General features: G+C 36.5%; 1 protein-coding gene across 2 annotated transcripts in view; it reads left to right on the top strand.

Moving 5' to 3' along the window:
- TTC27 (tetratricopeptide repeat domain 27) overlaps positions 1-13,676 on the top strand; it is a 130,709-nt gene extending 117,033 nt beyond the window's left edge. For both annotated transcript variants that reach the window (XM_087777218.1, XM_087777219.1), the window contains 4 exons: positions 5,596-5,793; positions 9,269-9,380; positions 9,977-10,077; positions 13,432-13,676. In XM_087777218.1, the coding sequence (XP_087633344.1) occupies positions 5,596-5,793; positions 9,269-9,380; positions 9,977-10,077; positions 13,432-13,554 (534 nt within the window). In that variant the 3' untranslated portion in view covers positions 13,555-13,676. The remainder of the gene's footprint in view (positions 1-5,595; positions 5,794-9,268; positions 9,381-9,976; positions 10,078-13,431) is intronic.
- The last annotated feature ends 205 nt before the right edge of the window (positions 13,677-13,881 follow it).

Below are 13,881 nucleotides of genomic sequence, written 5' to 3'. Positions count from 1 at the left end.
TAGCAAGGCAAAGAATCCCTTAAGCAGAGTAGTGAAACACCTCCAAAAGCCTTTGCAAAATTAATGGATCTGGTTGAACAGTTTATGAGCTCTTAGGGAGTTTGGGCATAGTACCAGGGTAAGAGGACCCAGCTGCTGCTGGTCATTGATCCCAGGAGTATGTTTCTTTTCTTACCCCATAAAATGATTAAAAGTAGCTTTCCTGGATCTTGGGAGTTTGAGTCCAGTGATGAGGAGAGAGAACAGGTAGAATTAATTATGGTTGTGGAAACATCTCATTTGTTCATGGGGGACAGGAATGTTAAAAACTTTTTTCAGATTACTTTTTAATAATAAATTGTACATGAGTATACTACTTAGTGCTATAAAGCCAACCATGCACAGGATAACATTCTGTATTAATAAAATCTTCTGGTTTGATATGGCTGAACATTAAAAGCAAAACTCTGCACTAACAAGTATCTATGGAAAATAGTCTTATATATGGTAAAGATTAGTGTGTTTGGCAGCTACAGTATTGTGGTACTGGTGGGGCCTGTGTGCTTATTCATGGAACATCTTGTAGATGGTTGACTTTTTTAATTTTTTTTTTCCTAATTGTTAATTTAAATAACATTTTTAGGGGTGATCTACTGTATTATTTTAGTCAGATTGACAGCTGACCAGGAATAGAACTTTCTACATGTATTTGTCCATTTTAGATATTTTGAGATGATAGAGACTCCTATTAGTGTGTTTTGTCAAATTTTATGTAGGATATTTTATCACAATATTTGGGAATATTGCTTGCACTAAATTTCTATTTTTGTTGTATAACTCTTTTTTCATCTTGTTCTCATACAACTTTTATCTTTTTTTACTGAAGTATGTATATGCTATGCATCCTAAATTTTTTTTTTTTTAATCCTAATTTTAACTTTGGCTTCTGATGTGTAAAGTGCTTTATGAGTTTCATCATAACTTCTAATACGGTTTCCTCAATTAGAAGGATTTTACTAGTTGGCCAAGAAAAATCTCAGAGCCTGATTAAAGAACTTCAGAAAGGCTTTAATCAATAATCTTACAAGGAAGAGAAGAGTATCCCCTTAGCAAAACAAAAAAAAAAAGCACGTAAAACTAAAAGCTTCTGCTGAGATTGTTTACAAAGCTCACCATAAATTTCTGAGCCTCTCCCATTTGCCAACTGGCCTGTTTTAAATAGAGATGCCCTCTGACCCTCTTGTGCAATTGTATTTTAACAGAGTAAAATCATGAACGTGAGTAAGTGGAAGCATACACCGCTGTTTTCATGCAACATAGCATGATCTTCTCTCAGGTTGTATTTAGTATTTGTAGTCGTTGTAGATTTTAATTGGTAGACTACTAAGCTGGATGATATCATGTGAGGAAGAAGGAAGGAATTTAAAAATCCAGAAAAATATGCACGGGACTGGAAGAAACAAGTTGTCATTGATTCCAGTTCTTTGTGCAAACAGAAAGCCACTCACCAACCACTTTTAGCATAATTGTTGTTGCAGAATACTCCTTGTGAGACTGAATGCATCAATTAAGAGTATGCAATTGAATATATAATTTGAAATGTCCTTGGTTTGTGTAGTTACATCAGGATTTTTATTTTATTTCAACATAGTATGAAGTCATATTCGTAAATCACTAATTTCTTCTAAGAACAGTAAGGCATTCATATCTTCATCTGTGATTTCTGTTAGGCCATTGCTGCCTTTTCGTGCCAGACTTCTCTAGTACAGAATGCAGCTTTGGGAAATTTTGCTTCTAAGCTATTCTAGTTATTTAACGATGTCATCCTTGTGGCAAAGGTTCTGATACCAGGGTATCATGAGGCTTGAAGATATGTATGTACAGATTCTGCAGACAGAATTGAACAAGGAAAAGCTGAAGGGCTCTAATAAATAGATTACAGCAAAGGACATACTTTCAAAAGTCTCAGTTTCCCAGTATTCCCCTTAAATGTCATAAGCATGCTTTCTTACCTTCCTTCCTTCCTGGTTCTTAAAATTCTTCAAATTTCCATGTTCCTGTTAATGTTCATGAACCTACTGAGAAATGTATCATCTTGAAAACCGTTAATATAGATGTTATGTAATAAAAGATAAAGGCTCACTGAATTAGCTGTAGTTTCAGCTAGTAGATCAGTTGCTGAAAAGGACCCAAGGAGAAAGCCTTACCTGCTGTAATCATCAATTTATCCTCTGAATTATTTGTCTGAGGTAGTAAATATACTGAAAGATTTCTGCAACTGCTGATCACACTACTGTGTACCACATGCATGTTTATGGAGGCAAGCGGTCTTTTTTACTTGGAAAGTTGCAGTTCTGTGAATAATAAAGTTATTTTGTTGGTGGAAAAGCTGTTTTGCTACATTGCTTTCAGAAACCAGATCTTCATCCTGTGCTGTCAAAGAATATGAATTCGGAAGTATGGACAAATGGCTCCTCTCTGCAATTCTGTGTTCTTGAGAATCTAGCAAAGTTTTTCTGTCACCTTTCCATCAAATATCATCCTCATTTCAGCGGTTCGTATTCCCAGACTGTTTCTAATAAAAGGTTGCAAGAGCATGTTCCAAGGGGATTTTGAGGAGCGAGGGTAGGAATTAATAATTTCTGGAGCTCTGTTTCTTTTAAGTAGCTCACTGATGACAATTGTCTTTATAATAAAGCTTTAATTTGGGAGGGGCATAGGGAGAGCTCACAGACTGCAGATTTGTCATTTTGGATCTGGTATCTGAGGGTTCTCTACTTACTTGAGCACTGTCAAGTTTGATTAGTACTAGTGAAGCTTCTAAAAATGGTTTGACCAAGTGAATTTTTATATGAAAGGAGCTGTTTGGAGAACAATTGTGGAATGAGATTAATTGATAGCAATCACAGCATTTAAAAATGATTGGGTTTGTTTCTGAGGTTTTGTCCAATGGTGGTTTTTCTTCAGTTTTTAGCAAACACACGTTATTCACGAAAGCAAAGGAGAAAAACGAATGCAGATGGTGTGATGTCACACTAAACACAAACTCTTTGCACAGTGGTCATATGGAGCCCAGTTCATTAAAAGAGGCATTAAAAAATAAAAAAAAACCTCTACTGCTTGTGTGGGATCCTGGGCAACAGAGCATTGCTTTAGTAGTTTAGCATGTATGGCAGTTTAAAATCTCACGAAGACATACATTAAAATTTAACACTTAAGACAACCGTTTAAAATGGAAAGCTCTGTGACACTGCTAATACGTTTTGATGATTAGCACAATTCACTTACAGTTTGAAATAGCTTTAAACAACTGGGCACAGCCAAATAGCATTAATGATTCATTACTGTTTAATGGACCCTTTAATCCAGGCTTTCACACTAGTTTTATTTTAACTGCTGGAGTGCTAAGGCTTATATGATGAATTACAAAAAAAGGAGATAGATTATTATGATGAAAGTGTAAGCAAAGCCTGAACTCTATGGGAATATGGGTAATTTTTCATTTGCTAAATCCTACTGACTGAGGAAACCGGTGGGTTTTTTTCATATACAAACAAAATATCATTGGCTTTAAAACTCTTGAAAACTATACATGATATTCATATGTACTACGTTTTTGGACTTTGAATAACAATTTTGTTAAACTGAGAAATTGATTGAGAAGTCGTACATGTATGTGTGAATCCTCAGGACTGGTTCTAGTTCCTTTTCAAAAGAGAACATAGTTTAATATTTCTTCTTACACCTTTTTATTTTTTTTTTATTACAATGCTGTAATAATGGAAATATCAATATTTGCTGGTGTTTTTCTAGCAAATCATTATATTATAATGCCTGGTTCATTTAATGCTGGGTTTTAGTCCCTTAGATAACAAATCATGAATGCAATATGCATTTCAGAACTTTTTGACTATTAATAGTTGAAAATATTTTCTGTTAAGTGAAAATCCGAGCTCTTTTAACAGAAAAGAAAGGAATAGCCAGTTTGTCATATCCTTTTATAAGGGCTAAACTGTTATGGTTTGGGGGGGAGGAGGGGGGAGCTGTTTAGCTGATGTTCAGATGCTATTATGATTTCATATTGATTCTGAAAAGATACTAGGGAGATGTATAATTTTCCTCACTTTTTCTGTTATATAGATTTATTTCATAACAACATCAGCCATTTTGATTTATTTGGGGTTTTTTGCTGAAGATTTCCTATATCTGATAAAACTCAGTAATTAATTCTTGGGATGCACGTTAATTGAGTCATTCTATAGAAGAAGAGTTGTTTTAGGAAAACGATTATCACAAATACTAAACTGCATATGTTTTTATATTAAGTGTAATATACTTTGATACTGTCATAATTTTTGCATTACTTTCTGCCAGTGAACTACATCTTGGTTTGTGAGGATGCACCTCTTTTACTAGACTGTGTGCACTTTTACTAGAGTAGTGGTATATTTGTGTGGTTTGGGGCTATTCACAGATCATCTTTGAAGTTGGTTTTATTACTGTCTTGATATTAATATTGCTATTAACGTGATTTCATTGTAAGTATTAATATCACATGGACAAAAATGTTGAAGCATTAAAGTTGCCAAATGATAGCCTCACAAGTTAGGAAGTACCAGCACAAAGGTGTTTGTATACCCTTTACTGGCCAATCTTGAAGGCAAGCCTTATGAGACTTCCATTTTGTTTTTATCATTATTTCTTCCCCAGTCTCTGTCTCATGCACTACACAGAACAGGTAGCTCTTACTTAATAAGCCACAGCTTTTCTGGGTTTTATTTTCTTCTAATTCACCATATGATCCAATGTCTTAATTTACATTTGTTCCTTCTCATTTTATTGAGAAGGAACTGAGGCGCAGCGAAACTGGTTTCTAATTTTCAGCATCCAGTTTGGGACATGAAGGCTTATGGTTTTTTTTTTTCTGGGACACTTGGTATTATGTAGTATTTTACATGCAAAGCCTAGCTCCCGTTGAGTTCACCAGCAGCTGCACATGCTCAGCATTTCTGCAGGTCAGATGCCACATTCTCAAGCCAGTGACTCAGAAAGTACAGCCATTAAATGAGTACTTGTAAAAAGTTTGATTGAACTGACTTGACTAGTAATTCACCAGAAGTGCATTAAACAGAGTTTCCCAAGGTAGCATTCAGTTGCCTTCCACTTTCCATCTCATCCACTATACATCTTTCAGTTTCTGCAGGTGGTTAAATAGAGATCCTGTAAACAACAGTGTCTTCCCTTACCTGAATTAATCTGGTTCAGTCTGTTTACTGATCATTTTATAATGGTATTGTAAGGTGAAAATACCTTTAGGATACTGTCACAATTTCCTATACCATTCTCTTTCACCCTAGCATGTCCCTGGAACCTGAATTTCTATTTAGCTCTTTGGCCTCTTTATCTTCACCAACCATAGAATCTTACAGATCAGGATTAAATTAGTTGAATTACTCCCCTAATAATGAATTTCTTAGTAAATTCTTTACTTGTCATATGGTACTATATTTGTATTTTACTGAATCATTAACGGAGACCAAAAATTACAAGATATCATTATACATACTGATGTTGATTTGAGTTGAAATAAAACCTCTTTCCTGCTGCTTTTTTAAGGTGCTGGCTATTCTGGTCAGAGCCGTAGTGGATGGCATGGCAGATCGCACTGGAGAGGTAGCGAGTGGATTGAAGGGGAAATTGCAAGAGCTTTTGGGCAGAGTGACTTCACGAGTGACAAATGATGGGGAAATCTGGAGACTTTATGCCCAACTTTATGGAAATGGACAGAATGATAGTGGTGAAGATATTGAAAAGGTAAATGTGTTGTGAGGTATATGTTTTTATGGATACACACTTCTGGTACAAACCTCCTGTTCTCTAACAAACTATAGTGCTATAGTAAGACATGCTCTTGTTCCAGACGTGTTTTGCTTTAGTGTTTCTATAAGCTTATTTTGTGCTTTTCATGTTTCTACAGCACACATTTTTATTATCTAACAGCAGCAAGATATTTTACATCAGTTTTTGTGTTTTTTTAAAAAAAAATCTCTTTTATCAGTATTTCATCATAAAACGTCCTATCACAGCATTTTTGCCTTGTCTTGGATTTGTATTCTGAAACTTCTCTTGACAGCAATCTAATGGCTGTAATCTAATGGTGTTTGTTTGTTTGTTTTAAAATGGAATCTTTGATTCTGAAGACAAGATGTTGCAGGTTCTGGAAAAAAGTGGATCTTAATGGCATGATCCAGTGGCATCATAAGCTATCTATAGTCTTCTTTGCAATCACTAAGGGAAAATGCATTTAAGATAGTCTATACCACAGTTAGAGTTTCCAGAGTAGAAGTGCTTTGTCCTTACTTAGCTTAAAATGGAATTAAATATGCTATTTAATTCTTAATCTGTTGAACCATTGGTTTCTCTTTACCCGTCTTTGGTTTTGCTACATTAACTTCCATCTCTTGTTCCTATCACTTCCCAGGTAATCAAGTTGATTGCATTTCCAAAATAACCACTCTGTGCTGCTAGAAGTGTTTACTTTGTTGAATGCTGAAGTGTGCATTTGGTATTAACTTTCCAAAATTCAAATAGCCTTGCACACTCCAAAAATACTTATGGGTTATCAGATCTTCACTGAAGCTGAAAATACACAAGGTCAGCATTCAGTATGTGTTTCCTAATGGGGGTATGCCTTTGGCCTGAGCAAAAATGTCAGTCTGGAGGATTGCTTGTCAGTTGATGTCAAGCATATTATGCATATGGTTGGGCCTGCAAATTGTATGCCTGTGGGATTAAACTTATTATTATTTGGGCCTTGCTCGTTGTTTTCCTCTTTATGCTTTGCCCTGTGAAATGCCTTGTTTAGTCATTGCTGGTGTCTACTATACCTCCAGTTCCTCCCTTCTTTCCTTCCTTATTTTTCTTTACAGATGAACAATAAAAGGGATTTGGCCTATTTAGAATTCAGAAATACAGACACTGCAATATCCTGTAATATATCCTCAAATTCTTACTCAGACATGCAAAGTAGCAGAGGCCCTGTCTATACTATAAATGTAATCGTTTCAGAATCTGGTTACATCACTGTATTTTTCACTAACCCAGTTAAAAACATGGTTTCAATTTGTAGAGCAGACAGGACTTTAACTGTCTTTCCTAATCAGACTGGTTATGGAACACGCTTACGGTCTAGCTTGCCCTGCAAAATGGAATGACATTTATAAATACTTAAGGTATGCTTACGTGTGTATCCAAGTATCCTGGTATGACAGTACCATAGATATAGATCATGAAAGAGCAAAACTGCCTGCAGCCACAGCATTTATTAATTTACAGTGTAAAACTTAATTTACAATGCACTAGATAATCACTGGTAGCTTTTCTGATGTCATATTATGAAGCAAAAATGTTAAAAAAAGTATTTATTGGCTTCACTGCCACAAGCACCATCATGTGTCACATATTAAGTGAATGTAACTATCTTTAGAAACATTCCAGGTGTATCATTGCAGTTTTCCACTCACATTTATTATGCAAAACGTCAATGAATTCTGAAAGGGCATTATTTACTATATTGTGGCATCATAGGACAAAGAGATGGGAACAGATCTATCATAGTGTCAGGTACCTCCTTAGAAATGTAGGGTTTGACCTTTATTCCATAATGTAATACCTTATTTAGTGCAGATTTAATCATATTTAACCAATTTTGTTCCTAACATTGCACCTGAAAGAACAGCCTTCTGTGTCCGGCTATTGTAAAGGGTGGGTTGGTGGTTGGGTTTTTTACCTTTCTGCTCTGCTGCCGTATCTGATGCCATGAATCACTAGAGCCTCCAGTTACAATTCACAACAGTGCTTTGTAAATTGAATCAAAGTCAGGGTTTACAAGTTAGGAGTGTAAAACTATTGAAGTGTTGGGTTTGTGGGTTTTTTTCTTTAGCTTAGCATATATTTACTCTTACACTTCTATGTACCTGACCTGCCACCTCATTCAGTACTTCATTCTTTCCTATGCTGAATGCAGTCCAGTCCACCCCTTTCCCACCGAGGACTCTTTCCAACCTTCAGGTTTCCTACTGATCCATACCCAGGCTATGAAACCCCTTCTGTTCCTTGAACTTTCCCCAGCTCATAACTGTTTCCTTCCAGGATAAATCCACGTTCCAGAAGTGCAAACAAACAGCCCACAAGACTGAATTCTTTCCCCTCCCTGACATCTGTCAGCAAAACGCCCCTAATTTGCTTCTCTGACTCAGACACGTGCAGACTGAAATCAGACTGCTGTAAAAACTGTTGTTCCTTCTCTTGGAAGTTCTTTCCTCTGCTGGCCAGAGCTACTGCCAATTATAACCTAGGTTATTATGAAAAAAATTAATTGGCTCTGGTTTGACTTAACACACCGTTACTGCAATTTACAGCAGCATGAGCAGTTCAATCGCCTGTGCCATAGTGATTGGAACTCTGGTGGGAGAAAGAAGGTAGAACCTTCTGGGGTGACAACCCCCCAGATTTAATGTGTATTTGTTCAGCAATCAGAAGTCTTTATTGTACTCATGTACATGTACTGCACTGAAAGTTGTTTATTCCTTTATATGATATTTAAACTCTTCAAAAAGATAACTGAAGAGTTGTCATTGAACCAAGCCATGTAATTTCTGGCATGTATTGTTTCGTGTTTCTGATGCTGTAGAAAGAAAACAAAACTCGAAAGCAAAAATTAAGTTCTTCTGCTTAAATTTTTCGTGGTTTTTTTTTCTTAATGGGACCCTCCTTCCATATTGTCTACATTTATTTTTCCTGTTCACACTGAGAACCAGAGCAGTATGGCAGCTAATAGCTGTGTCTGTAAAATACATTATTGCCAAGAATACATATACAGAAAGAAAGCTTTGATGTATTCAGTTATAAATTTTTTTAGGTACAAAACTGCTGTTCAAAGTGTGAGTACAAGTATTTTTCCCTTTTTTCATGTGCATTTAATTACGATGACTTGGCAAACGTGGGTCACATCCATCAGTCTAGACAGATTTTTAAAAGATAAAAATTAGACACATGTTATTTTATATGCCTCTCATACTTGAGATGCAATATTGGTGAAGAACATCTGTGTTACAGCTGGTGCTTACCGTTGCAGAGAAGGACACTACTCCAACTCACAGGAAACTCACAGCATAGTAAAGATACATTCATTTTCTGGATTGAGCATTAATTTCATAGATATTTAAAACTAAATTAGTCTACTAGTTTGTTTTCTTACCTACTGATCATTTTTTTTTCCTCCTTGCAGTCACTGCAGTGTCTCACTAAGGCACATAAATGTGAAATGCAATCAAGTGATTGGGAGAAAGATGTTTCTTCTTTTAAGGAAGTGGTGAAAGGAGCCATAGAGATTGCACATGGTATGTTCTACCTGAAAAGAACTTTTATTATTCAGTGTACAAATATTTATTAAGCTTAGTAATAAAATAATATTATACTTTACTCATTATATTTTTTCCTACTATTGGGAATCCTCTAACAGAGAGCATCATCCTGATAGTGTACACAAAAATATACTTGGAATGAGGCAGAAATTGTGTTGAGTGAGTCAGTAAACATATGACTGGTAAATATGGAATCAATTAATTTCATAGTCTAGCAATTTCATAACGCAAGTGAAAATGCATCTATAGTTTGTCTCAGTCTTCAAATCATCACATAAGTTTGATTGACTGTGCCAGTCAGGAGATGGACAAAACTTAGACTCGGTAAGACTATTCACTGTGCTGTGATGTTTATGTTTAAGAAGGATACATACACCTGTTGGGTTTCGAGTTACCTTCCCAAAATTACTTGGTGTTCTTTTACTTTGTGTTTCTTTTGGGGGATATTACATTAAAAAATTGTCTATGGAAGGTATGAAGATTTTTAATTAAACATTGTTGTTTAAAGATTGTTGCTATAGAGATAAGGCTTATTTGGTTTTGGGTCCTTTTCTTCTGTGTTTGGATTTTAGTGGCTATAAAATGCAGCAAGAACAAATCTAATCATCAGGAAGCTTTGCAGATACTTTCTTCAGCTCGACTCAACTTACGTGGCTTGTCATCCAAAGCAAAGGTAGGAATGTTTGAAAGGCAGGAATTTTTGTTTGAAAGCTAGGGATCTTTGTTCTGTTGCCAGAAATAATTTCTCTGTTTTGAGTCATTTATAGATCAAATAATACCTGACTGTCCCAGTGCATCATCAGATGGATATTCACCTCTGCGCTGTTAAGGATTCCAGTTTTAAGTAGACTTTTATTTCCCTTCTTCCTGTTAGGCTTTGACTGAAATAAACCTACTACTCTAAAATGCCAATGCTATATCTTAGACTAAGCTAGAATTTTACTTAAAATGTTAGGCAAACAGACTCAAATGTTTCAAAGAAATCAGCCATTTCAAAGACCTGTTCCTTATGTACTCATGGAGGAAGCAGGGCAGTCTCAGAAACAATGGATGTAAACCTGCAGAAAAGACCAAAATGCGTCAGGACTACTTTGCATCACTTGAAGTGTTTTAAAAACAGAGTTATTTATTAAAAGAGAGAACTATTTTTTCATAAGGTTTTCTTGGATACCCTACCAATTCAGATATTAATTTGTTAGAAAATGTCATCATGTTTGAATCATATGTTTGGTTTTTGGAGTTGTGCCTCCATAGCCAGGCACACAAAGAGCCATGTCTATTTCTGCACCATTATTATCTTAATTTTACCCTTCATCTTACAATATGAGACACAGCCATTGTTTAACTGAGGACTGATCTGGAATACTTTTTCACTGAAAATACACTTAATGTCTTAAAGAAGTGTTCTTCCTGGCTGTGTGTGGGGTTTAGTAAATGCGAATTACAGAGCGTAAGTTTTATAACATGTGTGCTTGTGTTACAAAGTGTTGATCCGTCATCCGTGTGCTAAACTTGGCTCGCTCTCAATTTTAAGTCCTATAATTTTAAGGATAAAAGCCTAGAAAAGTTGTATAAGCAGACACAAGCTGGCTCCGTAGCTGTGCTTTTAGATACTGGCATACATAAGTCTTCAGAATATGCTGAAAAAAGTCACAACATGTATGTTTTGTTGTGATTAATAAAATGTTTGGGGTTTTTTGTTTGTTTGGTTTTTAAAGTGTGTAGACTGAGTATGACTGTAGAGAAAGCAAGACTACTTGACATAAATTACACAAATACAAGTACAGGTGGTTTATGTTATGCAAGATCATGCAGTATCTGAAAGATTAAGAATAGGTGAGTCTAGTAAATTGTATTCTTAATCCCTGAAGGCACTAATTAAATGAACACCTCTATTATTGGCAGATAATGGTACCTCTAACTTTTATGGCATTTCTGAGAAAACTGACACGTTAGAGATAAAGCTATTGATTTGATCTCCCTGTTTTTGCATACTTTTCAAGATGCCATCTTATTTTTAATTTGAAGTCATAGTGAATTTCCAAAGTGTGTTGTGGTTTAAAAACTCAGTCATCTTCTCTAAGATCCTATGCAGAAACAGTTTAGCACTGTTTATACCTGTCCAAGCTTGACTGCAGCATCTCCTTTGCTGCCTTGTGAGTCAATATTAGTGTGTGGCATTTTTTTCTTTTTTCTTTTAATGGAGAAAAACACTTAAAAAAATGGGCTAAGAGCAGACTCGGTAGTTAGGATTTCAGAAGAAAAAAATAACAGTGAAAGTAACTTTTAAAAGATAAAATTCCAAAATTTTGTAGTCAGGACGTGCAATTGGAGCAAATCAGTAGTTTTTGTACAGGTGAAACAATGTCGCTTCTCGGACTTCTCACTTTCCTGGGATCTCCATCTCCAACATTCCAGCTCCTGCGTTGTGCCGGACTCATGATGCGCCCACACTCTGCTGAAGGCTGCAACTCGAAAATGTGTTGTTAATGGGTTCCTTTCTTGACAGAGCCTTCTGGGCAGTCACATGCTCTGGCAAATAGCATAGTGGGCTCTCTTCTGCTCCTTGCCCCCATGCATCATTTGGATCTGACAGGTGGGGTCTCTGAAAAGGAGAAAGGTCATGGAGCTGTATCGTAAACACATGAAATGTTTCCCCACAACGGTACACACATGGGGCATAAAGCCCAAAGAATGATGGTGCGTGAAACTTCCCCAGGCTGCATCTAGTTGAACAGATCTCTCTGTGTGAAAAAAAAGTGAATAATTAATTATATCATCCTGATTTATTTAGCTGTCTTAGCCAGAAAGAACCAAACTTTTCTGTCACATTCCCAGTGTGCGGTTTTTGGGCTGAAAGTCAGAAAAAGTTTCTGTACTTGTAGCAGGAATATGTTCCTATTTTTGTGTAAGATGTTCCTTTGTTCAGTGACAACACTGTTCTGAGGCACATTGAAGACATTGGTTCAGGCCTTTTAAGTACATTTTTGTTTATATACGTATCTGTATTGTCCCATTATGTTTTGATGATATAATGATGTACAGATGTACTCCAGAGCAGCTTTTGTTTTCTTGGTTTGTTTTTGTCTCTAAATGTAGACTTTTCGTTTGTGTCAAATGAAGTGTGAATTGCTCTCCCTTTACATAATAAAGGGGAAACATATGTTTGGGTCCCCCACCACCACCATATTTCTGTGGAGCGGTACCTCACACAGCCTCCGTATTACCTGAGTCGAAGGGCAGGTCCTGGCCTTGCAATAGCAACGTGTTCTGGTGCAACGTGCACAAAGCTCCCGGCAGAGCTTGCGTATCTCAAAGCTTTAGACAAGTCATTTAGCGCTCCTCTCCTTTGGTTTCCCTGTAAATACATGAAGATTATCATAACTTAGCTGCTTTGTGGTTTTCTTAATGGCGTAGGGTCTTTAAGAACAAACTATTTTTATTACTCTGTAGTGTTTTGTTTTCTCTTGTATAACTTAATTACACACAGATTAATGTCTCCACCCACACATGTCTTGACACCAAATGTTAAAAGATGTTTATTTGGGGTTTTGGAGAAAATGACACAACAGAATATGACACTGGGGAAAATAGCCATTAAAATTCACAACTACTAATTTATCAGCAGGTGGGTTTGTAAACTGCAGTGACGGTATGCGAGATGCTCTTCTAATTTGAGTTTCATGGTAAAGTCCTTCCCTTTCGATGGGATCAGGAGTCAGCGTAAGCAGTCAAGTCAGAGCAGAAACCCAACATCCACAGGAGGATTCGTCCGCTTTGGCAAAATATCAGGTGTGTGGCACAGACCACACATCTATATATGTGTGCGTGTATACATATATATATATATATGGACCTTCTGTTTATTAGCCACAAAATGGACTTTTTAAAGAGAGAGATACGATCATAGGTACCAAAAATACAAAAGGCAGGATAGCGGTGATGAGCTTTCTGTATTCTGTCTCTACACTGAAACAGAGAAATTGTATGTGTATTTTAAAATAATGTATTTCTTTTTGTCATGCAGCAACTTTTTGTAGATGTAACAAGTAATGAGGTTCACAGTGAGATAGCTGATGAGGTGACAACTATGGACAACATGATTGCTGAACTTCAGGAACTGAGCAACCAGCTGAGAAACCAGTGCTGACATACGGAGCGGATTTCGTGATAGGAGGACAATACTGACATGTTTCTCTTGCCACAGCTTTTGCTGATGAAATGGTAACAATTCGAATGCAACAACACTCTCAATAAACATTTTTCTGTACAGTGCTGTTTTTGTGGTCAGCTTTCTTCAGAGTTCAGGCTGCTTTTTAAGATTCTTATCTGCTCTCGCTGTCTTAGAGTTGCTTGTTTTGGTTCCTCAGGCCCAGATTTTCTGGAACAGAGCTACTTGTATTTATAAGGCGATTATTGAGGATTAGTTCCGCCTGGCGGCATCACACCCAAGCGCCATCACACCCAGGCGCCAGGC

The sequence above is a fragment of the Nipponia nippon genome, unplaced genomic scaffold (assembly GCF_047370975.1).
Source record: "Nipponia nippon isolate SJK-2023a ecotype South Korea unplaced genomic scaffold, ASM4737097v1 scaffold_4, whole genome shotgun sequence".
Lineage (NCBI taxonomy): Eukaryota > Metazoa > Chordata > Aves > Pelecaniformes > Threskiornithidae > Nipponia > Nipponia nippon.
Note: the sequence above shows the minus strand (reverse complement) of the source record. Positions and strands in the feature narration are given on the sequence as shown.